General features: G+C 52.9%; 1 protein-coding gene across 16 annotated transcripts; it reads right to left on the reverse strand.

Moving 5' to 3' along the window:
- Wiz (WIZ zinc finger) lies at positions 1-27981 on the reverse strand. Of its 16 annotated transcripts, none has more exons than XM_036170679.1 (13): positions 27843-27981; positions 26107-26341; positions 19776-19848; positions 15200-17316; positions 13690-14013; positions 8920-9090; positions 7551-8054; positions 6196-6585; positions 5055-5606; positions 3538-4065; positions 2962-3381; positions 2538-2733; positions 1-1122 (listed from the first exon to the last, which is right to left on the reverse strand). In XM_036170679.1, exons 2-13 carry the CDS (start codon positions 26309-26311, stop codon positions 963-965), a joined length of 5640 nt encoding a protein of 1879 aa, XP_036026572.1. In that variant the 5' UTR covers positions 26312-26341; positions 27843-27981; the 3' UTR covers positions 1-962. The 16 variants fall into 16 exon arrangements, with proteins under 16 accessions (XP_036026572.1, XP_036026573.1, XP_036026570.1 ...); XM_036170680.1 differs by having other exon boundaries at positions 6283-6585; positions 26107-26369; XM_036170677.1 differs by having other exon boundaries at positions 26107-26369.

Raw genomic sequence — 27981 nt, forward strand, 5'->3', positions numbered from 1 at the left:
TGGGGTGCTTCCAGAAGAGAAATTTAATCTAATTTACATATTTCTAGGTACATTGATAACCAAAAGATGGCCACTGAAAAAGGTTAAAAGGTCAATTAGCTCCCGGTATCTAGCTGGCCCAGGATTGCAAAATAAAAAGATCCACGTTCCTTATTCTCTACACAAAATGCATTTTTTAAAAAAGTGAAAGATCTAGGGAGCTATACATAGAAAGCAACAGTGAAGAGGGGAGGGCAGTGGGGGTGGGGAGTCCCACCCCTCACTCCACCCTCCCAGCCCTGGAGCCCCTGAGGCTCTGACATGGCAGGAGGCAGCTGTCAGCTCTGAGCTCTTCCAAGATAGGAAGGCCCCTTTTGGGGGGGCAGCCAACAAGAATTTCCGTGGCATTGTGGGCTCAGTGGGGGCTCCCAGGCCCTAGTGGGTTAGCAGAGGGAGCGTGGATTCCCCTGAGCAAGCACCGTGGCGAGATGTGGTCGTTTGACATAGGAACTGTGGGGGCTAGGGCAGATCCCAGGTCTCACGAGGTGCGCGTGCGTGTACGTTTGCCTGTGCATGAGTGAGAACAGATATTCATGGGGGCAAGAGGGAACGGGGGTCTTTGGGGTCTTTGCAAATGGCCACGGATGGCAGACATAGCCCTGTCTGGTTGCTAGACAGAGGGAAGTGCTGTTCTCCCCTGTAGCCAGTTTGGCCACCACCAAAGGCCTGGCTACTGCCCCTGCTGGACCAACCAGGTGGGCTCAAGGAGGTACCCTTGTGGCCCCAGAGTCCTCAGGTTGGGGGAAGGTGGCTAGCTGGCTCCGGCGCCCAGGTTGTAGTGTGCCCGGCCCCCAAGGGGCGCCGGTTTGAGGTTTTGGCTTGCTCCTTTGGAAACGGAAAAGAAAGAGGGAAACAGGAAGAGGACACAGAGGAGAAACAGGAGGGAACAGGTGGCACAAGAGGGGATCTGGAATGCTTGTATGTTAGGGCGCCTCTACAGCTGCTGTCTGTGCCTGCGGGGCCTGGGGCTCCTCAGGCGGAGGGTCTGCTTTGGAGAAGTTCATCTCCAGGATGTGCCGCTGTAAATGTCGCACCCACTCTTCCTGGATGGAAAGTGGGCCCTGGAATTCCACTTCACAGAACCTGCATAGGAAAACAGAGAAAGCAAATGGCCAATGCTTCAAAGAAAGGCAGAACTGTAATCCAGTCCAAGTGCTTAGGCATATCTACCACTACTCAGTGCAGAAATGTCAAGACCAGGACTCAAGGGAAGAAGTGTCTCCCAATGGACAGCCACCTCCTCTATTGTGGAATAACGGGAGCGTCTACTGGACATGAAGTCTTTAAAGCTAGGTAAGCAGGGGGTTCTCCAAGTGTGTCTGCACTTGATGTGTATGCTGAGATGGTGGTGGGTAGAGAGAGAAGCAAAACCTGTCTAACTCTCACAAGACCCACCCACCCTTCCTCTCCCTTATGGTAGCCTTAAGCTAGGCCTCCAATGAACATAGGCCAAGAGCTTGAGCTCTGTGGCTCCAGAGAGCTGGGCTGAAATTCTACTTTTTTTCACCCCTTTTGTTTCTTTGGGAGACATGGTCTCTAAATTTATAGCTCATGCTGGCCCAGAAATTATGTAATCCAGCTGGACTTATATTGGTGACAATCTTCTTGTCTCAGCTTCCCGAGTGCTAGGTTGATAGGCCTGAATCACCATGCTCAGTTTGGATGACTTGGCCTGTATTATACAGCCTGAGTTGGATTACCTCAGGTCTCAAAAGTCTCTATTTGCTGGTGTCTGGTGTGTGTGTGTGTGTGTGTGTGTGTGTGTGTGTGTGTGTGTATGTGTGTTTATAACTAAGTGCCAGCAAGGTTCTCAGTGCTTTGCTATTAAATTCAGTCCTCACAACTCTATCAAGTAGGTCTGTATGAAATGTTTTATTTAAAGAAAGGGTTTTGCCGGGCGGTGGTGGTGCACGCCTGTAATCCCAGCACTCGGGAGGCAGAAGCAGGCGGATCTCTGTGAGTTCAAGGCCAGCCTGGTCTACAGAGTTAGTCCAGGACAGACTCCAAAGCTACAGCAAAACCCTGTCTCAAAAAACCAAAAACCAAAAACCAAAAAAAAAAAAAAAAAAAAAAAAAGAAAGGGTTTTATCTTGAAGCCCTAACTGGCCAGGACTCCTTATATAGACCAGGCTGGCCTTGGCCTTGAACTCACAGATATGCCTGCCTCTGTTTCCTGAGTGCTAGAATTAAAGGTGTGCACCACCACACCAGGTTAGACTCTGTTTAAAGGTGGAAAAATGGAGGCAGGGAGTAAGTAAGCTCTTGCCTAAGGTCTCTAAGCTGTGGAGTGAGTTAGGACTGAACCCCAAGTCTGGCTGGCTACAAAGCTCAGGGTATCAGGGTGATATTCTGAAGTTCCACTGTCAGTGAGAAGAAGCCCTTAACCTGTGTCCTGCCATACCACAAAATAGCCCATAGGACCCCACCTTCCAACCTGCACAGAGACTGAAACATTTCCAGGCTTCTAATAGCCAACATCCAGCTAGGTATTAGCATACCTGCACTTGAGGGTATAGATGTTGCCCACAAACTTGACCAGTGATGTTTGGGGGGGCCGAGGCACCAGGGAGGGGACTGGCCGGACCCGGGGTGGGGGCTGTCGCACTTCTTCCAGCTTCTGTTGCAGGTCATTGGCCTCCTCACCACCCCTAGCTGCAGAGGCGTCAGGGGGGCGGGCTTGTCTGCGTTCAAATTCTAAATCAGAGAGGGATAGGTGATGAACAGGAGGGCTAGGGCCCTGCAGACACCCCTGCTTTCTGTGAGCACAAGGGGGTGGAGGTTGTTGGGACGCAAGACTGGCCACCATATGCACAGGGAGAACGGCATACTCATAAGGGGAGAGGATTAAGCAACTAAGATGCAGTGGTTGAGTGAGCACTAGAAGGTGCCTACTGCCCTCCACCCTCCTCCACCAGCACTCACTATTGATATTCTGCCGTTGGTGCTCCTCTGACTTCACGGTCCCAGGTGGGCTGGTTGCCAGAGGCCGTTCACCACTGTCAGCTGCCCTGCCAGCCTCAGGCCCCGGCTCCCCCCCAGCACTTCGGCCAACCAGGGACAGGCCCCCAGGTGCCAGCCCCAGGGGTGGCCGCTTGTCACTGTCACGGCCATGGCCGGCGCTGCGGAACTTCTTGGTAAAGGGGCGGCCACCCTGGATGTAGCTTCGGTAGGCGCCCACTTTCTGGGGCCGGTGTTTGATCCACTCACTCAGCGTCTCGATGGGAGAGCCGTTGACACACCACTCTGTCACACCGAACTGCCGAAGGTGCGCCCTCGCATGGCTGGCTAGGGCTTTGCGGTTTTCAAAGTAAAGGCCACAGAGCTCACAGCAGGCCTCGGTGGCTACAGATAGAGGAGGTTGCTGTTCTAAGAGTGCAAGCATACCCAGGTAGCCTAAGCAAGGTCAGGAGCTAATCCCACCTCCCACAGGGACCTTGCCTCAGGGGCCCTGCCTGCCCTGACAAATGCCATCCCAAGACCCTACCACCCACTGCTTACAGGAGTGGGAGGTCTTCTCATGCAGAGTCTTTGCCTTGAAGGGCAGTTCAGTCTGGATGTAGGTCTTGGCCTTGACCTCTGCTGGGAGGAAGCGGTCCTCCTGTAGGGGCCGTTTAGTTGCCACTGAGCCCAGGTAGCTGGTAGCTGAGGGCTTGGCCCCTGTGATGGGTGACAGGCTGAGCTCCCGGGGAACCTGGGTTGGCCCAGCTCCTGGTTTTCCAGGCCGGCTAGCCAGGGGTGACAAAGGCATTGGGGAATGCATAGCCCCAGGAGCTGCTGTGGGGGAGCCATCCTCAGCCAGGGCAGGAGCCAGGTCTCCAGCTGGAGGCTCTTTCTTGATGAGGCACAGCTTGGACTTCTTCTTCAGGATCTCCCGCAGTGTGTCGATGGGTGAGCCATTGACAGACCACTCAGTCACACCCATCTGGCGCAGGTGGGAGCGCGCATGGCTGGACAGGCCTTTGCGGTTCTCAAAGAACTCACCACAGAACTCGCAACGGATGTCACGCACTGGCTCTGCCCTGGATGCTGCAAGGGGTCCAGGGTAGGGGAAGAGAAGCAAGCAGTGGCTATGGGCAGGAAGCCTCCAAGCTCAAAGCCCAAGGCAATGCCCGACTTGTGGCTGTCCCTATCCATGTGCCCCTCCCTCCAGACTCCATTGAACTGCTACTTCATCTGGGCCTTCAGCGGTACTTCATACATCCAGCCCTTCTATTTGTCATTACCTCAAATTCTAGCTGGCTTCACAGGTCTCCCTGAGTGAGTCTGGGCAAGCTACTTCCTCTCTCTGAGCCTGTTTCCTTCTCTGCAAGATGTAAAAACCTCATCTCCCAATGTTGCTGGGAGGGTCTAAGATCAGAAGGGTTCAGAGCATATGGCAGGGAGCTGGCGTATGAGCTCTAAGATGGAGCCTCAGCCACACTTGCCTGCTTATATAGCAGAAGAATGAAATAGTGTGACGGAGTGCCAGGGAAGCAAGTAACAGTGACTTGATAGCAATTACAACATACAAGGAGATTTTTGCAACCAGGCACCATACTAAGTGCTTTATCACACTTAATTCTCACGAAAACTGTATAGACACAAGGCAGGGGATTATACGAGGAAACTTGCCCAACTCACTTACTACTACATTATGATGAAACAGACATCTTGACTCAAATTTGACTCCAAACATCAAGCACTGGATTACCAGGAATGTTAGGCCAACCCTCTACTCCTGCCAGTGGCAGACATTACTAATGAATCCTTGCAGTTATTCTCCCTAGGAATCTGGTTGGAGGCCACTACCAATTGGCTATATAGAACATTAGATATAATTACATGATTCTGCCTCTTCTGCACGAATAAGAGAAACAAGCGGCAGCTTGGGTACAGGAGTCTAAACAGCAAGTTCTGTGTTCTCTGGACTTATGTATCTTCCATTTCAGTCCTGTGATCTATGGATATTCCTAAGGGGGTTTAGGGAGGAGAGCCAGCCAATTGGTCTATCTGTCCTGACACAGGGTTACACTTACACAGGTTCAAGGGTGCCATATCTTCTCGAGGCGTGCCCCAGGGACCCTCAGATGGGTGTGGCTCCCCATGAAGGGCCCCTGGCAGCATCTCCCGCTTGATTTCCACTCTCATTTGTTCAGGCTTCAGTTTCTTGGGCAGGGAGGGAGTAGCAAGGCCTGAGAACATCTTCCGGGCCGTGGGAGGAGGAGAAGCAGTTGGTGAATGGCCCAGGGGACTGCCTGGTGGCGGTGGCAACTTCTTGGCCAGGGGTGAAATGTGAAGATCCGAGGGACTGCGGGCTTCTAGTGAGCTGCCAGGACCTCCGCTACCCACCACCTTGGCTAGGGCTTTTGGGGTAGGCCCTGGTGGGTGGAGGTGTCCACCTGGCCTGGATTGGGTCCGTCTCTTCAAGATCTCCCGCAGTGTGTCGATGGGTGAACCATTCACATACCACTCAGTCACACCCATCTGCCGCAGGTGGGAGCGCGCATGGCTGGACAGGCCCTTTCGGTTCTCAAAGAACTCACCACAGAACTCACAGCGGATGTCTCTTGTTGGCTCTGGGCCTGAAGCTGCAGCAGGAAGAAAAAAGGGGCAGTTAGACTTGTGAGCATTGTCAGGATAGTTATCTGCAGGAGTATCCTGTCCAGCTAGGCATGGGCAGCCATGTGTCCATAAGCTAGGGTAGTAGTGGAAGGCAGGTGCAAGTGAGGGAGCTGATGGGTGGGGTCAGACACTGGGCAGAGGCAAGGGAGGGGAGGGGAGGGGAGGCTCTAGAGAACTAATAGGACCTCTGTCCTAGCAGAGGGCAGCACCAATACTCCACAGCTTTGTGGGTCCCAACAAGGACAGGGCAGGAGACAGGACGCAGCCAGCCTAGGTGCCACATGCTGTCCAGACCCAGGGCACCTTCCACACCAAAAGGTAGGACCTTCCCCTTGGCCTTCATTCTCAGGCAGGGTCATGGTGATAGAGGTCAAGACCAAGAGAGAAGTACCAGCAGCCCACTGCCAACAAAATCTCTGGGTTGAGCAGGCCCACTGCCAAGGGCCCCTGTCTACTCCCTACGACAACAGGGAGGGAGTAGGGAGGGGGCCATGACCCCCCAGGGAGGGGCTCCAGGGCCCACAGGGAGGAAGGGCAGCTGAAGCGAGAACCTACAGAGGTTGAGAGGAGATGGCTCCACATCAGAGGCCCAGAAAATGCCGGCGGCCGAGAGGTCCTGCTTCCCCCAGGGGATGGCCATACCCGAGGCCTTCAGCTTGGCCTTCTTGGCCGGCGGTGGGGGAGGGAGCAAGGAGAGGGCCGTGGAGGCAGGAGGAGGCCGCCCCAGCTGGGCCAGGGCTCCCCGCCCGGGTGGGAGGCGGATCTGGATGCCGTCCCTCCTGATGAGCCCGTGGAGCACGTCTATGGGGGATCCCTTGGCATCCGGGTCGCTGATGCCCAGGTGGCGCAGGTGGGCACGGGCGTGGCTGGACAGGCCCTTGCGGGTCTCAAACCAGGCACCGCACAGCTGGCAGTCCAGCTCTCTGCCCCCGTCACTATCTAAAGCTGCGGAGACAAAACACAGGGGGGGTTCACGGCCGCCACCTTGGTCGGCCCTAGGGGATGAAGGCAGGAGGGTCTGGTGTGATTTTCAGTTGCCCCAGGTGGTTAGGGGTCCAAGTTTCATGCTGTAGACAGGTTTTTGGTTTTTAGAGGTTTCAGGTAGCAGGGCAGCCTGTTCCCTGCCTAGCTTATTGGCATCAAGTGAAGGTGGGGAGCTTAAGGATGTAGTTCTGTGACAAATCCTGATGCCCCAGGGCCTCTCCCTTGGGACTTCTGCTAGGGGAACTATGGGAGAAGACAGAAGGTGAAGAGCAGGGGGCATCAGCAGACTACCAAGCACCCCTACCCCTAAAACCACAGCAGATTCAATGCAAGTGGCTGCCAGAAAACATAGGTATCATTTGGCTCAAAAACCTGCCAACATATGGGAAAGCACGATGACAGCCTCAAAACCTGACTGCTGAATTTGGAGGGTTTCTTCCCAAACACAACTTGCCAACTGTAAGACAGCCATAGTGGAAGGGCTCTACCTTTGTGAACAAACAGGGAGAAGCCTTGTCACAGATGGCCAAGAGACATGGAAAAAAGGGGCAGTGTAAGGGCTTCCCATCTAGTAGACTACTCATCTACCTGTATGATTCAAAATATCCCAGACTCCCACTAGTCCAGGTCCACAAGCACCCTGGTTACCTTCACCACCCCATCAGTCCAGAGAAGGGCAAGTGGCAAGTAGGACCCTAGCAGGCTCAGACCCTGTAGCAGGCCTCCAGGGGAAGATCAGCAGAATGGGGGAAAAATGATCATCTCCGGACAGCCCAATAGGAGACATAATGAGTGCCTCAATCAGTACTGACCTGGATGACCCAGAAACTGGGAGCTGCAGGCCTTAGTTCCTACCCTGGATCCTCCTCATCTGAGGACCATGTAACACCCCAGCACCCCCCTCAGCTCCCAGTACCCACACTCACTGAGATTCAGAGGCCCCTCATCCTCAGACTGGGGCCATTGTGCCTTTGGGGAGGTCGGCCGGGGACTCAGGGATAGCTGGGGGCTCTTGTCTTCAGGATTCTTGGGTGTAGGAGATCCTGCCAGAGTAAGTGGGGCCTTCTTGAGGAGTGGAGAGCTGGATGGGTGGGCCAGGCCCTTGGCTGAGAAGCTTGGAGGTGACTTGATGGCTTTGTTAACAGCAGGGGCATCCATAGGTTTGGCCAGGGCGAGCAGGCCAGGCCTGGAGGCCCCAGCAATCAACTCCTTTGGTGAGTTGGACTTCTTGGTCAGGTTAGGGGGCAGCCCAAGGGGAGCGTCAGGCAGGCCCTTCTGCTTCACCAGCTCATAGAGAAGGTCGATGGGAGCACCACTGCTTTCTGACTCTGCAACCCCCAGCTGCCGCAGATGTGAACGTGCGTGGCTGGATAGGCCCTTTCGTGTTTCAAAGCAGGCACCGCAGACCTCACAGGTGGTCAGGCTCTGGGCTGGAGGGTGAGATGGGGGCCAGGATGAAAGGCTATGAGGCCTTGCAGGTATACTAACCCATTCTCTTCTCCTTATCCAGGTTCAAAGTAAGTGTTCTGCTTCTGCCAAATCCCTTTAATCCTGACAACAATTCTAATTTGGTGGGGGTTAGTATTTCTGGTTTAGAAGTAAGGAAACTGAGGCTCAGAGAAGGCAAGAATTGTGTTCAAGGGCATATGGCAGAAGGCTGCATCCTCTGTGGTCCAGCCAGTGGGGATGGGATGTCTTTCAGACCTACAACATACCAGGATGCCCTGGCAGCATACTTACATCACATAAGGAGCTAATACCTAACCTACTCTCTGTAACTCGATGCAAATGTCAAATGCTAAGTCAGAGGTCGTAGCCATGGCTCCTGCCCACTCCCCATCTGCTTCTTGACCTCCCTGCCTAGCTTCAATGATACAAAGATGAGGTTGGTTTTGCTCCTCTTAACAAACCTAGGAACTAGTAAGATGCTTATCATCACTCTCAACAACCTTGCAGTCTACAGGAAAAACAAATATGTACCATATCAAAGTTCAGAACTAACAAGGTTGGTTAGTGACCTGGATTTGAGTGTGATCTCTTGCCCACCTTGCCCACTGCTTCCCTGGATGCCCCTTCTTCACCCAGTAAGGTAGTAGCCGAGGACCACACAAATGGGCCAAGCTATAGAAAGTCAGTGTAGAAGACAGCTGGGTCTCTATCTCCTTGGTGCCTTATAGTGCTGGAGGAAGGTAAGTGCCAATCTGAGAGCCCGTGCTAACTGACCAGGCCAGAGACTGCTTCTGTGAGCATGACTACCCCGGCCAGCACACATGCCTTGTCACTTGGGCCACTCACCCTTGAGGTCTGGCAGCTCCTGTTTGCTGCCATGAGGAACCTCTGCAGCCACTTTGCTGCTCAGCCGACTGGCCACCTGTTCCAGGGTCCCAGAGACAGGCAGGGTCTTCTTTGGGAGTAAGGGAGACCCCAAGTCCATGGCCACCATTGTGTTTTCCTCAGAACAAAGGCCTGTGGGGTGGAGGAGACAGGCTCAGCCCAATCAATAGGCTGTTCACCCCAAGAAGAGAACCGAAAGAATAGTACTTCTTCCTTATCCTTGGTATCTGCTCTCACTTCTGGAAGCCACTCATTCCATGAGAGCTGAGGTGGTACCCATAAATCCCCACAGCAGCACAATGCAGAGACATTGAGACTGTCCAATGACAAGAAAGACAAACAGCAGTTTCAGTCCAGTAGAAGGTTCACTGGTCTGAGAACACATTGCAAGTCTGAGCTGGGACTCCTGAGGACATCTTAAGAGAAAACGCCTCTCTGGGTAGAACTTATAAGGGGGTGAAGGTGGGAAGAGTCAAAGGAGACAAGGATCAGAGTCGGAGACCAGAGGCAAGGCAGAAAAAGCAGGAAGCTGAGGCCAGGGAGGAGGAACTCTTCACCAGACAAGGGAGCTAGAGCTTCAAATACAATAGCAAGTCCCAGCAGTAATCTATTCATCATCAGCTGAACTGTAAATGGGACAAGGTAAGAACCTGGACCCTGGACCAACTCCGGGACAGCAAGAATGGGATGACACAAGTTTGCATGAAGTTTCTTAAGCTTCCATCCAGCGAGGCGCCTCCTCCGGTAAGAGGTATGTAAGGAGAAGGAATCAAGGCTAGTTTTCTTAATCTAAGTTTTCATTAAAAAGGGTAGGGGTGGGGGAAACTGGGAGGCGAGGCCGTCGAATTCTGAACAAGAGCTGAGGATGAAAGACTGTGTGTCAGATGGGCTTCGGAGACGACCAGTAGAATGCAATAGGGCAAGGGGTTAGGAAGGCCGCTCCCTGCTCAATCTGAGTCCCACAGAGGCAAGAAGATAGGTCAGGAGGCTACCGAGATCATGACACCGAGTACTTTGTCAAAGTCTCCAGGTAGAAGTGGGCGCGTCTGTCAGATGGGGCAGGGCCAAAAGTGGCTTTCCACACTGAGGGGATCGGAACCGTGACAACTGGGAGCTTCTGAGTCTCCAAGAGAGGCAGGGGACTTCTGTCAGAGCCGGCGAGAGTCCTGAGGAGCGGCGGCAGAGTGCTTCCGAAGCCTGGGACCCTCCGGGAGGCTGAGGGAGGCCCAGGGCCCGAGCGCCTGAGGTGGGGGGGCCACAGAGACCGGACGGCGGGTGTTGCGGGAGGCGGCGGCACACGCGGGAGGGACGCCGGCTTTCCCCTCCCGGAACCCTCCCCTCCGCCAACTCTTACCCGGCGCGGGCGCGGGCACGGGCCCGGGTCCCGGCTCCGGCTCGGCCTTGGGCCCGTCCCGCGACGGCGGCGGAGGCGGCGGCGGAGGCGGCGGCGCCGGGAGAACCACCGGGCCTGGACTCGGGGGACCTGGCGAGGGCGCCCCCGTGGTCGCGCGCTCCCGGGCGCTCCCCGCGCGCGGCCCCGCCGCCGCCTTGCTCTCCGCTTTTGTCACTCGGCACTGGGCGGTGGAGGCGGCCATCTTGGCTCCGGCGCACGCGGGGCGGCCGCCCCAGGCGAAAGCAGCGGAGCGCCGTGCGCCGCGACCGCCGAGCGTGCTCTGCTCCGCCCCTCCGGGCGCACCCAGGGCAAATTGATGAGCGTCGAGCGCCTCGAGCGAAATGCTCTAGGCGCTGAGGAACCGGCTTGCAAGCTCTTGGGAGCTGCCTGGAGCGCTAGGGCTCATGTACACAGGCCAAGCTTCCAGCCGCCTCCAGCAGCTGCTCTAGACCGGGATCCGCACATCCTACGGCTAGAAGGGGAACCCTCCAGCCAATATTAGCATTCAGAATTAGAACCCTGACAGCAGTGCTAACACATGTCTTGAGACCCTGTCCCATTCTTTTGTCTTATTCAAGGCTAACCTTCTAAACAATCCTGACAGACACTAGATCCTTGACCATGATGATACTCCCATCCCCACGTCACCCTGGTATCTATCTAGCTGATCTCAGACAGTGCTGTCCTGCAATCCAAGAAACTCGGTCCCTCCTCACCAGCGATTCTAGCATCCCACACTTCTCCCGCCCCAACTTCAAACTGGAGCGTCCAGCTGTTCCTTGACAGATAGGTGGGGCCAGAATTAGACCGCTGCCCCGCCCCCAACTTGATACCCTCCCCTTCTGGCTCACTTGGCAAAAGGGGAAGAGCCTACTAAAAGAACTGCCACGCAGGGACCCTGCCCCAACCTGGCCCTGATTTGGGACACCATTACTTTGCAAAGTTTTTAGGATCGGTTCAGCCACTACTTAACATCCCCCATCTCCATGTGTTCCCTGAACAGCCCATAACTTTCTCCTCCCTCTAGACAGCCAAAGCAAAGCTGACTCTACTTCCTCACACCCCGGAGTTTAGGCCAGCTCCCTTTGGGGAGGGGCACACTGATTTTTTGGTGGAAATATTTTGGTCATAAGTGAATTTGACTGTTAAGTACTTGGTCTGATCCTTGGGAGTGTCTGGCCCAGATGCCAGATAAATGTGAGCATGATATACAGGCCTGTGCTGGGATAACACAGAAAAGGGGTCAGAGCTGGAGTTCCCATAGATTACTTTCTACAGATCTAGACATCCTTAAAGCTGGCTCTACCTTCCAGCCACTCTAGAGACATTACGAACCAAATCAGGTGGAAAAGCTGAATCCTGGTGAGCAATCTTTTACCAAAGGCGAGAAGCCCCATGTGCCACTCCTCTGTTCTTTTTTGGTTTTCGAGACAGGGTTTCCCTGTGTAGCTTTGTGCCTTTCCTGGAACTCACTTGGTAGCCCAGGCTGGCCTCAAACTCACAGAGATCCGCCTGGCTCTGCCTCCCCAGCGTGCACCACCACCACCCAGCCAGCCACTCCTCTTTTCTTTCTGAGGTATGGCTTCAGCCAGCCACCAATCTGTCTGTGCCTCAATTTCTTTCTTGTGCAAGAAAGAGATGAACTTTTGACATTCCCACCCCATCCTTTAAAATTCTCAAGTGCCTTTACTTGGCTTACAAATGGGATGGGTCCAGCCACGTCCAAAATGCACATTTGGGCAAGAGCCTGGAAGCTGTGGGTAGAGGAACCATAGAAGAAAGCCCGGTCCCAGTAACTGCATTAATTCTGCCAGTTTAGAGGTGTTTCATCCCTCAGGGCCAAGGGGTTTGAATTTCATTCAATTACATCTCACAGCTGAGTTCTCTGACCCTCATTTTTGTTTCTTGAGACAAGATCTCTTCATATAGCCTTGGCTGATCTAGAACTCACTATGTAGACCAGGCTGGCCTTGAACTCACAGAGATCCATATGCCTCTGTCTCCGGCGTGCTAGAATTAAAGGCATGCACCACACGCCCAGCTGAGTTCTCTGCCTTTTAAAAGCTCCCAGAAAGTCAACTTTTACAAGATCAGGTCCTTCATTTTTCCTCTAGTTCTTCTGTGTCCATTCTGTAATCTAACACCAAATATTGATTCTAGATTTCAAGACACTACCAAACAAGATGCTTAGATCTTGCTAAGATCTGCCTATGTATGCCTGGAACAAAGCAAATAATACAGTTTCTTTGTAAGATGGCTACCAAACAATCCTAAGGCTAGGAGCATAGCTTAGTGGTGAGAACATTTGTCTAACATGCACAAGGCCCAGGGTTCTATGCCCAGCACATCAAAGCAAAATAAAATAATCCCTACCAGCTGTTGTTGTTGTTGTTGTTGTTGTTTTTTTTGGCAAATCTGAGATGACAGGGGTTGAAACCTTAGTACATGCAATTGCCTGAGTATGAGAGGGGTTTGTTAGAGTTGCTGGAAAGAACTGGTTGAATCTAGAGACTGGATCCTACCCTTTTTTTGTAGTGAGTACCTGGAACCAAACTAAGGGCTTTGCCCACGCTGAGCATGTACTCTACCACTGAGCCACATCCCCAGCTAGAATCTGGGATTCTAGATCTGCACCATCCACTACAGTAAGATCACCAGTGGCTCAGTACCATATTTTAAGTGCTCAATAGCCACATGTGGCCAGTAGTGATTTTCCAGGCCAGCACAAATTGTTAAAGACTATTTCTGGCATCTCACAAAATTCTATTGGATATAATGTTCAACATAGGAGATTTTTTTTCCAGAACAAAGAATTTGCTCCCCAATTACCTGGATTGTAAAACTTAGCTCTCTCTAGCTATGTAATTTAGGGACGATAAATTAAGTTCTCTGTGCCTCAGATGCCTCCTCTATAGAATGGATGTGATGAAAACACCCACCTTAATAGGAGTGTTGTAAGGAGGTCAATGGCTTTGTGCTTGTAAAGTGCCATTGCTTCTAGAAAGAACTCACTGAGAAATTAGATTCAGAAAGGGCCATGAACCAGCCCTTGAATAAAACAGAAATTACCCCTATATGGCAAGATACTAATGAGAAAATTTGTTAATATGCTTAAAAAAGGGGGGGGGGTATCTGACTGTATATCCTCACTCAGTCCTGGAATTTGCCATGCAGCCCAGGCTGGCCCTGATCCTCCTGCCTAAGCTTGAGGGCTAAAATTACAGGCAGATGAAATGCTTCTAGGAAAGCAGAGTGGAGACCCTCCAACTCACCCACCCATCCCTCTGAACCTCTGGAGAAGGGTAGGGGCTCCAGTCTGGCCTGTTCCCTCCTCTTACCATCTCCGTAGATTGGCCCAGGATCCTCAGCCCAGGTGGATGGGAAGGGCACGGTGAGAGGGAAGCGTGGCCGGCGTGAAGTCAGGAAGCTTCCAGGTGGCCCACCAGGCTCACGGCCCAGGGGACTCGGGGGCAACTCAGCTGCTGAGGTGGCCAGCAGCTCCTGCAGGATGTTGATGGGTGAGATGGTAAGCTCCCAGTTGGTGATGCCAAAGTCACGAAGGTGGGCCCGGGCATGACTGGAAAGGCCAGCCCGAGTATCAAAACCAGCCCCACAGAAGTCACATCGCATCAGGCTAAAGGTGCCAGGGTCGAAGTTAGCCACTGCAGAAAAAAGACACAGACTTCCTGGGCTGGGGTAGTGGTGAGGGAGCCACTCTCCATCCCAACCTCTACCTCTTTCCCAGGACTTCTCTCCCCTCTGCAGATCACCCTGGAATGCCTGCTTTCCCTTCTGTTGTTGATGCTTCTGCCTGACCTGAAACTTTCAGCTTATGCGTCCTCCCCAAACCAGACACTCCAGGAAGCCTGATCTATCAGACCCCCTGCTTGCACATCAGGCAGCATCAGGGACATCTTCCTAGAAGAGGCTTCTCTGGGTTTGCAATATGAGAGTACTGGATAGATACCTTTTCCATGTCTACTTTTGCTTGGCATTGCTCCAGTATTATACATTAAATGTAGGTTGTACAAAGAAATAGACAAGTAGAGGATGGGATGTCCATGTATGGGAGCCTCTCTGAGCCCTCAAGGTAGAGTTAGGGTTTCTTCTCTCAGATTCTAAGCCCTGGTCACTTGATGTCATAACTTCCTAGTTTCTTAGCTGTCTACCACTTACCCAACACTCTAGCATGTCTCTCTGTCTCTCTGACTCTGTCTCTCTCTCTCTCTCTCTCCTGTGTATGTGTGTGTGTGTGTGTGTGTGTGTGTGTGTGTGTGTATTCTCATTCACTCAAACACCATACTAGCACCTTCCCCAAGTGGGCTGTGAACTACCCAGTATCAGAACTACCCAGTTGTTCTCCCTAGAGGCAGCCCTCTGGAATCAGAACCTCTTTTCCTGGAAATCTTCACGATGCACAAGGACCTCTATGTTCTGACACCCAACAAGAGTCCTTTGACTTGGCTTGGGCCATGAGTTCTAAGAGAGCAGAACTGTTGTCTAGCTCACTGATGGGCCTCTCATGTTCCAGAACAGAGATGACCCAGTTCATTTATTGCATGACAGGATCAATGGAATTATCTGCCTGGGGCTGACTGCTGTGCCCAAACTCCTTCCTCCAGCTGCCATTGTGACCAGGGCATCCCTGAACTTCCACCAACATTCAGTGGTGACATTGCCCATGGCTCCCAGGTCTCTCAAGAAGGGAGGCCCCCAATTTCACCCTGCAGGATGCTAAAGTAGGATTCAGAGTGAAGGTGAGTAAGTTTACAACTCTGCTGTCCAGCTCTGTTCCTCCCAGGCATGGAGAGAGGGAGTTGGGTTCCCAAAGCAAGGCCGATGCCCTACCTTTTTTCTTTTTCTTCTGGAAGGAAAACCTGCGTTCAATGGCCTTCACCTCCTCTGCAGAGATGAAATGCCGAACATTGTAGCTGACACCCACACGGTTCAGGTGGCCTCGAACATGATTGGCCAGCCCGATGCCATTGTGGAAACGATCAGGACAGTAGGGGCATTTCCGTTCCTCATGCTTTAGAGCCATGGCCGGATCCCCTTCTAGGAGTGTGTTCAGACCCAGTGATCCACCCAAGGGTGTATCTAGGAGCAGGAAGTCCAGGGGATGGGTGCTTGCCAGCCCCAGTCCCTCAGGTGGCAGCTTTGGGGATGCCCGGCTGGCTGCAGCCATGACCTGTGGCCTGAGCTTCGCCACCAGAACAATGGGCACCATTCCTTGGAGCTGCTGCTGCTGACCCTGTGAGGCCTCAACTGCCTGCAGGGCATCTTGGAAAGTCTGCTTCAACTCTAGGGCTGGTTGAGGGATGAGGCTAGGGATGGCTGGGAGTGGAAAAGCCCTATTATCAGAAGTGAAATCCATTTCAGAAGTTAGCACTACATCTTCATCTTCCTCCTCCTCCTCCTCTTCACTCCAAGGGCGACTCTTGTCTTCCATTCTCTGAAGGTAGACAGTGCTTTTGTTTCTATTGAGCTGTATGGAGTAGGAAGCAGATGCCATGGGGGAAGGAAAAGCCAGCTTTTCAAGAGGCCGCTGGCCTGAGTTTAACAGTGGGAAATCTCTCATGCCTCGCTGCTGATGGTCTGGGCCAAAGGCTAGGCCCTGGTCATATCCAGCAGGGTTCTCCTGCCACCAAGAGGCCAAGAGAGGCTCAGACTTGCCAAAATAGTCCATGGTAGCAGTATCAGGGAAGTGGATGTATGTATCCTGGCTAGTCCCTGGCTGACTAGTGAGGTTTGACTCAAAGGTCTCGCCATCCTCCTCCCAGTGGGCATGGGCATGTACGAGCCTTGTGTGCTCCCTGAGCAGACTCTTGCTAGGTGCTGTGAAGTCACAGTAAATGCAGGCACTGAGGCCTGAGGAGTCTCCATAGGAGGGACAGACGAGGGTGCCGACATCTACGACTGGGCTGCCACCCCTGTAAGGTTCCTTGGCCTGCTGGCTGGGCAGGATCTCACGCACATGCAGCTTGGCATGTTGCATGAAGGCTTTAGAGGAATTGGTGCCAAAGACACACTTGGGGCACTGCAGCCGTGCCTCGCGGCCCTCATCACCTGGAAATTGCTTCAGCTTTTGGATTTCTTCAATAATCTTCTCCCGGGAAGCCTGGTGTAGTTGCCAGTGCTGCTCCAGGGCAGTAGGCTCTGTGAAGGCCCAGCCACATTCGCTACAGGCCAGTGGAGCCAGGTCAGCTGGGGGCTCCTGGCCTGGTGCTCGGCGGTGCTGGCTCATGTGTTCTAAGAGGTGCTCCTTGTGCTTGAAGTAGATGCTGCACTCAAGGCACGGAAACACAGCTGGCTCCTCCTCCTCCTCCTCCTCCTGGCTGTCCACCCCATCAGCTACTTCCTGCAAAAGTTCACACAGGTATGGCTGGGTCTGGACTGGGGACAGGAGGGGCTGCAGTCGCTCCACAGATGCTTCAGAGTTCACTGTCCAGGTCTGTGTGGCCACTTCTGAGGCTGACGTGTGGAGGCCCCACTCAGAAGGCTGGGCCAGTTCCGCAAAGTCCTCTAGGTCCTCTCTGGTACCCAAAACCTCCATGTCCAGTGTCTTAGGAGTGTCATCCACTGGCACAATTACCCTCCTGAAGGAAGTGACAGTCGATGGCTGGGCAGGGAGGTCCAGGTGTAACCCTGCATCCTTCAGAGGCCCCTGTTCATCTGCACCTTGGAGCCAGTCAAACTTGTGGTGGCTTGAATGGTATTTCTCTAAGAACTTCAGTTCACCCTGGTGGTGCAAGAACTTTCTAGAGCCCTTGAGCTTGGCATGGGGTTTCATAGTTCTCACAATAACTGAGTCCTCGAACCTCTGCTCAGACAGGATGCCCTCCCCGGCCTCCTGGACCATGAGGTGCTCCCAAGACCCCTGAACATCAAGGGATGCAGGGAAGGGGCCCAGAAGATGGGGTGGTGGGGAGCCCGGCTGAAAGTCCAGGCTGTCTCCATCCCAGTAGCTGTAAGGAAGTGCCAATGGGGATAGGTTAGCGTGAGCCTCGGCTTCCCTCCCTAGGGTAGCAGTGATAGGGTGTCGTCCTAGGCTGGCTGGAGCAGTTCCTTGAAATCCAGCTTAAGGATGACTGTGGAGAGGCTGAGAGTCATAGGGTAAAAGGTGAGGAAGTCCTCGTGGACCATTCCAGAGGTATTGCATCAAAGCCAGGTTCAACTCTTAGGGTGCCCCTGTCTGTACAGCCCAGCCCTGTTGCATCATTGGGGAAATGTGCAGAGACCACAGGTTGGGGACAGAATCTCAAGAGAGCATCCCCAAATCTGGTGGTGCAGTCAACTCTCACCTTTCCCCAGAGAGGATCCAAGGCTCTGACCTGGGCTCCAGGATGCTTCTGTCTTGGTCCTCCCCAAACTGTGGCCATTTAGTCACATCGCTCCCCCAAATTTGGTGAAGGTCAACTTTGTGGCAGGACAGCTCAAAGGATGAACCTCCTCCCCTCTTGGAGGGGCAGAGTCAGGAGTGACTAATGGTTCCAGTGACCCTGACCTTCCTGGGTGGGAGATAGGTAGGGCTGGGAGGTCAGAGTAGATGAGGAAAGTGTTCTCTGGGCCTCAATTTTCCAATCCTAAAAATGGAGATGATTTCCAAGAGTCAGGAATCTTGTCTTCCTTATACAATATCTAAGGAACTTTCTGACAGTTGTCACCAAATGAAACGATCGCATAAGGCAGGTGTTCATTAAAAGCCTGCCACCCATTCCCATGCGGACTAGGACCCTACAACAAGTTATAGTGTAAAGACAGGTATAACTCAAGTGCTTAGGAATCAGGGAACACTTTACCTCACCTGATGCCTGGTAAGCCTTGGGACTAATGGAACTCTTTTCAGAGGGACACAATGTTTCACTATGTGGCCCTGGAACTCATATGGAGTTTAGAACTCACTCTGTAGCCCAGGCTGGCCTCAAACTCACAGAGATCTGCCTGCCTCTGCCTCCCGAGTGCTGGGATTAAAGGTGTGCGCCATACCAGGTTCTGGGACTTTTTAATATAAGCATTCCTGATTGGTCCCCCCCCCCCCAGTCTGGGAAGTAAACCTAGGGCCTGGTTCACGTCAGACAAACACTCTGCTGTAGAACTACATTCCTAGGTCCTCTTTTACAATTTTGAGACAGGAGCTTGTTAAATTATGCTAGATTTGCACTCACTCTGTAGTTTAGTCAGGTTTTGAACTCAAGACCCTCTTCCCTCAACCTCTGGAGTAGCTGCAGATTATAGGTCTGTACTACCAGGATGGGCTAGCTTATTTATTTATTTCAGACAGGGTCCCATTATGTACCCTAGGCTGGTATTGGACTCGAGACTGTCCTGTTTTAAACTCCCAGGTTCTGGGAGGATAGTATGTGCCATTGTGCCCACGTATACACATACACACACAATACACACACACAACACATACACACACACACACACACACACACACACACACACACACACACACGTTTTCTTCTTTGAGACAGGGTCTCAGTGGTCCACTCTGGCCTTGAATTTGCTCTGTAGCAGAGGAGGATCCTGAACTGATTCTTTTGCATCTGCCTCCTGAGTGCTGGGATTACTGATATATGGTTCCCTTCATTTTAAGAGCCTGCCTTCACAAGGTGGGGTGGGGGAGACTGATCACATCCGTGGATCAGGTGAGGAAACAGGTCGTACAGACAGGCCAAGCGGAGGCCACAGAGCCACTTCTCTAAGCCCCATTGGTGTCATGCAATATTAAAAGGACCATCCTCTCAGTGCATTGCAAAGGTCAGCGGGCTGAACTGAGAGCCAGAACAGAACGGTTATTGCTCAGTTCCAGACCTGTTGTTAATCTTGAGGTTATCGTAACTGTATGTTAGACCCACCAGACTTCGATAAAGAGTGGCAAGGCTGGGCTGCAACTCAGGGACAGACGGCAGAGCACTTGCATTGACCTTGTGCGACCTCCCACCTTTGAGTTTTGTCACCAGCACCACAAACAAACAGACAAAGAATCACAGTAGTGGCCATTGGGTCATCCCTGTTCTCTACTGAAGTTCCTGGAGTTCCCAAGGCAAATTTGTGAAACATAACTGGTGGCAGCTAACTTTCCATTTTGCAGATGAGGAAACTGAGGCTCAGAGAGGCACAGCATCAATTTAAGCATCACTTAACAGAGAGACAGGATGCGAAGGGTCCAGCCTACAGACTTGTCCTTCTCTGGCCTGGCCCTGGCAGGGGTAATGAGAGTTGACCTTCTGTGTTGCTATCAGACCCCACCCCTGCCCCAGCACACACCCAGGGGCTGGTCTACGGGGAGCCACCTCCTCCTGCCTGGCCTCTTGATTCCCTCTTGTCCCCTTTTCATTCCCCAGAGGGCTTCAATGGAGCCTAGACACACCTGCTTGTCCCCTACCCTACCTGAGGTCAGGGCCAGCGTGGCACTCACCAGCTGCTGATCCGATGGGTGGCGGAGGTGGCACGGGGGAGGGCTTCGCTGAGGCCAGGATGGGGCTGCCCATCTGCAACAGAGAGGGGAGACCCTGAGGGTCTGGGGTCCCCCTGGCCAGGGCCGGGGTCCCCCTGGCCAGGGCCCTCCATACTTCAGCTCCAAGAGCCTTGTGGGGTATTTCAGAAGGGCCCTACAGGCCTCCAACCATATCCCTCAGAGGCTTTTGACCTCTGTATCCCCATACCCTGAAAGGAGGGTCTCTGAAGGAATTCCCTTAGGTCTCCTGGAGGACCCTAGGGACTTGCTGCCTTCCAGTCTTCCCTGCATTCAGCAACTAGGGTAGTGTTTGTTTGTTTTTAAGTCACACCTGGGAAAACTCATTTGCTTCTCATTTTAGCTACAGGAAGAAGCTAGAGTCCTACCCGCCACAATGGCATACACGCGAGGCTTGGGTCTTTATTGCTTTCTCCAACTTCACTTGCCTTTCCTGGACCCTTGCTGCTGTGCCCTGATTGCATTCTCCCCCAACTCCCGCCCCATGAAGGTTTGAGTCCTAACTCTCTCTGGCCTCTGCTACCCTCCCGTGTGTGTGTGTGTGTGTGTGTGTGTGTGTGTGTGTGTGTGTGTGTAAGACAGGGTCTCTCTATGTAGCCCTGGCTGTCCTGGAACTCGATCCATAGACCAGGCTGCCCTCTAACTCACTGAGATCCTCCTGCCTCTGTCTCCTGAGTGCTGGGATTACAGGCTTACAGCACCAGTGCCCAGCAGCCTCAGAACTTGTGCACTCGGCACTTCCTGGACTACGTACTCAAATAAGATGTCATGTTTATCTCTCTTTTAACCTAACATTCACTTTTGTGCTACTAAGTTAGATTCTGTTGATTGGTTTTTATTTTATTTTATTTTTATTTATTTATTTTTTGTGGGTACATGATCTCACATAGTTCAGGCTGGCCTTAAATTCATTATGTAGTTGAGGATGACCTTGAACTCCTGATCTGCCTCTACCTTCTAAGTGCTGGAACTATAGGTGTGTATCACTGTGCCTAGTCTTAAGTTTTGCTTTTGAGACAAGGTCTTTCTTGAGACCAGTTAACCTCAAAACTTATAATCCTCTTGCCTCTGCCTTCTGAGTGCCGGGATAAGAGTGCCCCACTTGGCTTTGTTTTGTTTTTGAGACGGATCTTGCTCTGAAGCTCCAGCTAGTCTAGAACTCATTACTAGCCTAAGCTAGCCTCATGCCCGTCCACCCTCCTGTCTGCCTTCTGAGTACTGTGATTACGGCCTGTGCCGCCAGGCCTGGCACTTGCTTTATTTATTTTTCATCTCTCCCAGGTATTGCCAGGTTCCCTCTGTGGGTAGCTGAATGTCTGGGTCCCCTGTAAGCATTAAGCCCCCCGAAAACTGGGACATTTGCAGCCTTGTTCATGGCAGCATTCCAGCACCTGGCATGCAAGTACTAAACAAACACATGCCAGATGATGAGTGGGGATTCCGGCCACCCTGAGCCACGTGTGGCCCATGCCTGCCTTCTGGACCCTTTTCCAGGCCTAAATCCTAGAACGGAATCCCTTCTTGGGAATGCCCACCACCCCACAACAACACAGATAGAGCCAACTCTCCATTATCCGCCTGTAGAGCCAATGCCTGGAACCACCACAGGAATCCTGGCCTGTGCTTCTACCCGCCACGCTTGCCTGACATGGCAAGCATGCCAAGCAGGGAGGAAGCCAATTGCCTGGGCCAAGGTTAACACGCTGGGGGAACTTGTGCCCTGGCCAGGGCCTGACAGATGCAATTGCTGGATCCACCTCAATTTGAGGATGGTCCAGAAAGGGCAAGGCTGGCATAGATTCTTCCAATCCCCTGCCATCCAATTTCCCCTGGGAATGGAAAGCTGACTACTGGGGATAAAACAATGAAAATGAGGGTGGTCAGGAAGGCGTGGTCTGTCTGCTGAGCCTGACAAAAGGGGTTGTAACAATGGCATGGCCTCTCAAATGTGGGGCGGGGGCACAAAAATTTGCAAATCAAGAGCAGAGTGGCTTTAGTCTTGACACTTGGACAGGGTCCTTCTCTGGGCTGAGGCAGTCCTGCCCCACTGTGGGATGACCAACAATGTCATTGGCCTCTACCTGCCCACAAGACACTAATACCCACCTATTCTGCAATCATGTCATCCGAAAATGTCTCCACACATTCCTAAAGTGTCCCTCGTGGGACCTGAGTGTCCCCATTTGAGAACATTGGAGGTAGACCCACAGGGAGCAGGATATTCTTGGATTTAAGGGCTGAAGTTATGGGGTGCTAGAGAGGAAAGTGGGGGCTAGGAAAACAACCATAAGAAACAGGGTTTCTCTGGACATGTCACAGATGAGAGCTAATCAGGAGAGGGTGACCAATTAGTGGTTAACCAGCCCCAGCACAGTCTAGAGATGTGGGTCTGAGGGTCCCAGGTGTCCTGTTTCTAAAATTCTGAGTGTCCCAGATTTGATGGCTATGCGCAATGGCTGTTGTCTAAGAATTCCGTGAGCCAGGGGGGCGCAGTGGCCTCTTTGTGTGAGCAGCTTCAACGAGGCTCCTATTTTTAGTGGCAGCAACTTTGGAGGAAGGAGACCAAGCAGGACCTATATCTGAGACACCTCCACAATGAAGGGGATCCAGAAGTCCCTGTGGGTCATATGAGGCACTTGGGATGCAACTCTGAGTCAGTGGCAGTGCCAGAATCCTTTACTGGCTCCTGCCATGTGGGGTCCCCGAGACAGCTTACAAATCAGAGGAAAGGGTGTCCATGGGCCACTTAAACTCTAAGTCAGGCATCCTGCCGCTTGGCAGAGTAGCCAAGAATCTATGCTTTGACGTCAGACAGCTCCAAGTGCAAGGCCCAGCAGCGTGACCAGAGGTTGCCTTCCAGGCTCCAAGCCTTGATTTCCTCCTCAGTACCATGTAAACAGCCATGAACTCAGCTTCAAGGGGCCACTGATGAGGGCCAATGAGATCACAGGAAGAACTCCATCCAGAGAAGCAGCGATGGGGGAAGGAGGAGGTGGGTGTTCTGTGGTGGCAAGGTTGGCTTGATGATGTCCTGGAGTGGAAGCTGGAGGCTAGACTTATAGCCTCAGGCTTGCTTTCTCCGTGCTCTGATTCATTCCCTCCATGAATGCAGAAATGACACATTCTTTGTTCCCAGGACTCCTGCCCCCCAAACAATGGCGGGCATGCACCAGATTCTTCACTGATCTGAGTGGAACATGTAAGTCCCACAAGACTTTGCTGCACCTGCGAAGCCCACGTCAGAGGTATATGGGACTGCAATGGGGCTTTAGGCAGGGTCCCAACTGATAGCCATAATGGAAGACAGAGCAGGAAGTGGGCATATCCTTGTTCAGGCAGAGAAGTTTGGGGGTGCCATTCCTGGGAGTCCTTGAGGGGTTCTGAGGGCTGCATGGGGATGAGGGAAAGCCCAGGGTTCAGGATGGAATAGCAGCCTCAGAGGCTATTTATAGACATCACAGGACTCCCAGAGGACAAGCACCTAGTCTACAAAGGTGGGGGCGGGGGTCAAGCAGGCTGAGAGGGCTGTGGGAGAGACATCCAGGCCTTTTCTAGCCCCCCCCCCTTATGATCCCACTTCAATGCAGCTACCCCACCTATGCTCCCATTTGCTCAGGGAACCCTTTAAGGGTGGGTTTGGTTCCCCTGGGTGGCCTTTTCTTCCTCCTACCTAGGCTGTGAAATAGGTACACACATGAATAAATCCCTGGCTGCTCTCCAGTCGAGTATGGGGTGGTGAAGATACACACCTACCTACCTACCTTCCTCATCTCTCCCGCCTGGGTCATATGCTACACGGAGAATAAATGTCCAGTCCCTTGGAAGCTATAGATTTCTTAACTTTTCACAGAGTCAAGACCCCAGCCCTGGCTAGCTGTGTGACCTGGGATAAAGTCCTGCTGCTCTCTGGGTCTCGAGGAGGAGCCATCTCAGGGATAACCCTCTGTCCTCAGGATTTGTTTCTCACCATCCCCCTGTTGCCTCACACTGGCAGATACCAGCAGTCCCCTCCAAACCTTCACAAGACAGGGCTGTCTGTCTCGATAACTTCTGCCTCTTCCTCAGGTTACTTCCTCCTCATTCAACTTCTTGGTTTGTGTTTATCTTCCCTGCCCCAGATAAAGGGTCCAGGACAGCAGGGATGGCATGTGCCTAGTCCCTCTCTACTTGACTCTATGAAGGCAGGTTCATAAATCCCTGGGCATCAAAAGAAGTACTGTTGGGCAGATCGAGGAGCTTCAAAAGTACAGAGGGGCTATGGATAAAGGGATCTGGGAACGTGTCTGAGTCCCTGACTTTCTGGGACAACAAAACACAAGAAAGAAAACATAAAGGAGAAAAAAGAAGAAAATTACTCAAAAACTAAAAAAGAAGCCAGGCATGGTGGCCCACAACTCTAAAATGCCAGCACTTGGGACAGAAGCAGGCAGATTTCTCAGTTCAAGGCCAGCTTGGTCTACAGTGTGAGTTCAAGAAGCCAGGGGTACAGAGAAAGCTTGTCTCAAGAAACAAAAACAAAAACAAATCTAAAAAGAAGAAGAGGAGGAGGAGGACTGGAGAGATGCCTCAATGGTTAAGAGCACTGCTTGCTTTTCTAGAGGACTCAGCATCCACATGGCAATTCACAACTGCCTGTAACTCCAATCCCAAGGGATCTGACTCCCTCTTCTGGCTTCTGAAGGCATTGCATTCAGGAGATGCACAGACATACACGAAGACACAAAGCACACATACATATAAAATAATAATAATGAAAAAACCCAAAAACTTAAAAAAAGGAGGCCCAGTGGCTCAGAACTGTCTGTAACTCCAGCTCCAGGTAGCTAATGCCCCTGGCCTCTGCAGGCACCAGCAATCACATGCACATATCCACATGCATACTTTCATACCATTAAAAATAATAAAATATTAAAAAAAATAAGATGAGGCTTGAAAATGTTGATTAGTGGTAGAGTGCTTTCTTAACAAGGAGACTGCACAAAACAAAACACAAGGAGAAAGAAAGAACAACTGGATGAAAGAGAAGTTATTTAAAAATTAAAGAAGGGCTGGGAACAGCATTTGCAGAGTGTCCAAGGGCCTAGGTGCAATCCCCAGTTCTACAAAAAATAAAAATAAAAATAAAGAAGGAGGAGGGTTGCGAAGCCACATTACTGCCTGGCCCTGTGACTCAGTGACTCTGGAATGCTTACTTCACCCCTTCGGGTCTTGGATTCCCCATTTCTAGTGTGAGATAATGAATAACTGAGGCCATCCCTACAAAGGTCACACGAAGAATTTGGCATATAGGAACCACCAAAGAGGTGCTTGGAAGTTCTTGGGAGCCAGAGTTTTTGAGTACAACCAAGGAGAAGGGAGAAGCACTCCCCAGTCACGTCAGACTCCTGGTCGGCCCTTAGGCATGCCTGGCCCCTTCCCTCCACAGGCCTTTGCACTGACTGCCCCACCACTCGGTGGGCATTTCCCACCATTCACTTCCTGCTCTACCTCAAATGGCACTTCCTCAGGAGGCTTTTCCCAGGTCTCCCAGGCATGGTCCTGGCACTCTGTTTAATATCTGCATAGCCTTTCATCACCTCCCCTTATGACATTTGTTCAGTGGTTTGTTGTCCATCTTCCCTTCGAGAATGCCAACCCCTAGAGGACAGGACTTCTTGCCTCTTTGTCATGATTATTTTCCCCAGTACCCAGAACAGAAACTGGCACACAGCAGGTGCTCAGCATTTAATGAGTGAATAACAATGTGTGAGGTAGGGACAGTGTGAACTACCGTTGTACTCGGTAGACCAAGGCAGAAAGGGGTGACAGGCATCTCTAACTCCCTAGTCTCTACCTCACCACTAGAGGGCACAAGCTGTTTTGGCCCATGGCTCAGGAGCTACACCCCATCAAGATTGCAAGAAGGAGCTGAGTGAGATACACTGATGGGAATGGGTTGCCACCGAGGAACAAGTGGGCTTTGTGCAAAGACCTTGGGATGCTGGTGTGGGTATTTGGATACAGCTGTTGTCTATCCAGCTCAGAAGGAGGGAGCCAAGCCACTCCAAGTATGAATCCTAGCTCCTCAGGGCAACTGGGATAGAGTCATGGTCTCACAAATGCATCTGTTTCCATAAGGGCAAAATAAAAATCTAAGCAGAGCACCAAGAGAAGGCTCTGGACACGAAGCAGAATTCGAATCCCAACTCAGTCCTTTCTGAACTGGGTTACCTGGCTTTCTCTGAGCCTTGGGGACTAAGTGGGATGCTTCCTTAGGGCCACAGAGCCCTCTTACCAGAAATGCCACTTCGGCCATCCAGAATGTCTCGTGGTCCTTCCTTCGTGATTGGTAGGTAATGAGCAGATCGAAAAATATCACCTTCCCCCTCAGCAGCTTCTGCCCCACCCTCGATGTCCTCTCTTGGAGCTGGGCCAGGCAGTCTCTCTGGGCCTCGAGGACGATCTGGGGCAGCAAGGCCACCTGCCAGTAACCCCTCCATGGGTGCCAACTGCTGATCTCCACCGAGTACCTGGAAGATTCAGCAGGACATTGTGGGCCTGGGGACAAAGAAAGGGAAGACCTTAGAAGAGGTAAGAAAGGAATTCTGTCTCGGTTTCCCCCTCTCTCAACACCACAGTCCTCACCTTCGAGGCCTATTGCCTCAGTTTACCTTTCAGTTGAAGTGATGGAGTAAATGGTGTTGAGGCCCATTCACATCTATCGTAAGCCAGTGGCTTCCACTATCAGCAGGCTTCAGCACACCAACCCTTTTTCTTTTCCCAGCTTCTTCACGGCCTCCATTTATCTCACTCACACATGCACACTCCAGCCACCCCAGTCTTCCCTCATTAATCCTCTACCTTCCCCTACTCCTCCCACTGCTCACTCACAGCTCCCCCTTTTCCAGCCGCTTCCTGGCTTTCCTGGAGCTGCACCACCTATAGAACCATGCGTCCAGTTCACAGGATCGCAGCCACTGCCACGCTCCCCGGCTCACGAATGCACTGTCTCAAGTGCCCCCATCTTTGCCCTTACACTTTCCTCACTTCTGTCGCCCCATATCAATTACCCCTACACTTTTTCCACACTCGGCCCCTTCTCCCTAGCAGGGTAATCCAGAATTAACCCCTTAACCTCTCCACAGTCTCAAGTGGCCCCACTATTAACCCTTCCCCTTCTCCTCAGCATGATCTCTCATGCATACCAAGCCTGGGCTCCTCCACCCTGCCACCTTCCAATAATATTGGTTGCATCCTCCACCGATATTGGTTGCTCTGACTCGAGGATGAAAGGGACCGATGGGGCTCCTGTTTCAGAAATAAGGACCGTGGGGGGAGGGGGGCCAGCTGTCCTCTCCACCTATAAATACCTTCAAGGTAGAGCAGAAAGTGAAGGGCAGGAATGAGGCGCTCTCCCCAGGGAGATGGTGGTGAGGCCGGGCCCAGGCAACCGGGGCGGGGCCGGGTCTCCAGGCCTGGTAGCAGGCGTTGCCCTCGGGGGCCTGGGTGCTCCCGGGGGGCCTATACGGGGTGGGTTGACAGTCTTGGCAGGAGGGGTCCCTGCCCAGGCCTGGAGAAAGCACCTGCGGGTGCCCACTGGGGTGGGCACTGCCGGCGGGGATCGGGCAGGACCGCAACTTCGGAGCACTTTGGCAGCTTGGGGAGGGGGCTCCGGTCCAGATGGTCGTTCCCCACCCTACCCCCCACGCAGGGGTCTCAGAGGTAGGGGTGGCGCTGCGCGGACGCACCCTGCGGGGGAGCTAGGGTCCCGAGAATGCGCCCTTCGCCCGTGCACCTCGGGGCTGGAGACCCCGCGGGACGAGCCGAGGTGTGGGGGGGAGACACCTGCCTTGAGACCCCCGCCCCCCCCCCCACCTGTACGGCCCCGCCCCCGAGCAGGCCCCGCCCCTGTAGGCCCCGCCCCGCCCCCCGCCCCAGGGGGTCCCGCCCGGACCGGCCGGGCCCAGGCCACCCCTTTCCCGCTCCAGCTCCGCCCCGCCCGCGGGCTTCCCTGGCTGGGTCTGGCCTCACCCGGGAGGCGTCGCAGCCGGCTGGGAACTCCCCTCCTTCGCGCGGCAGTCGCTGCCGCTACAGCTGCTGCTGCTCTTGGTGCCGGTGCCACGGCCTCCGCAGCTGCCGCTGCCTCCACTGCTCGGGGGACATTGTCCCT

Source organism: Onychomys torridus, chromosome 21, assembly GCF_903995425.1.
Source record: "Onychomys torridus chromosome 21, mOncTor1.1, whole genome shotgun sequence".
Lineage (NCBI taxonomy): Eukaryota > Metazoa > Chordata > Mammalia > Rodentia > Cricetidae > Onychomys > Onychomys torridus.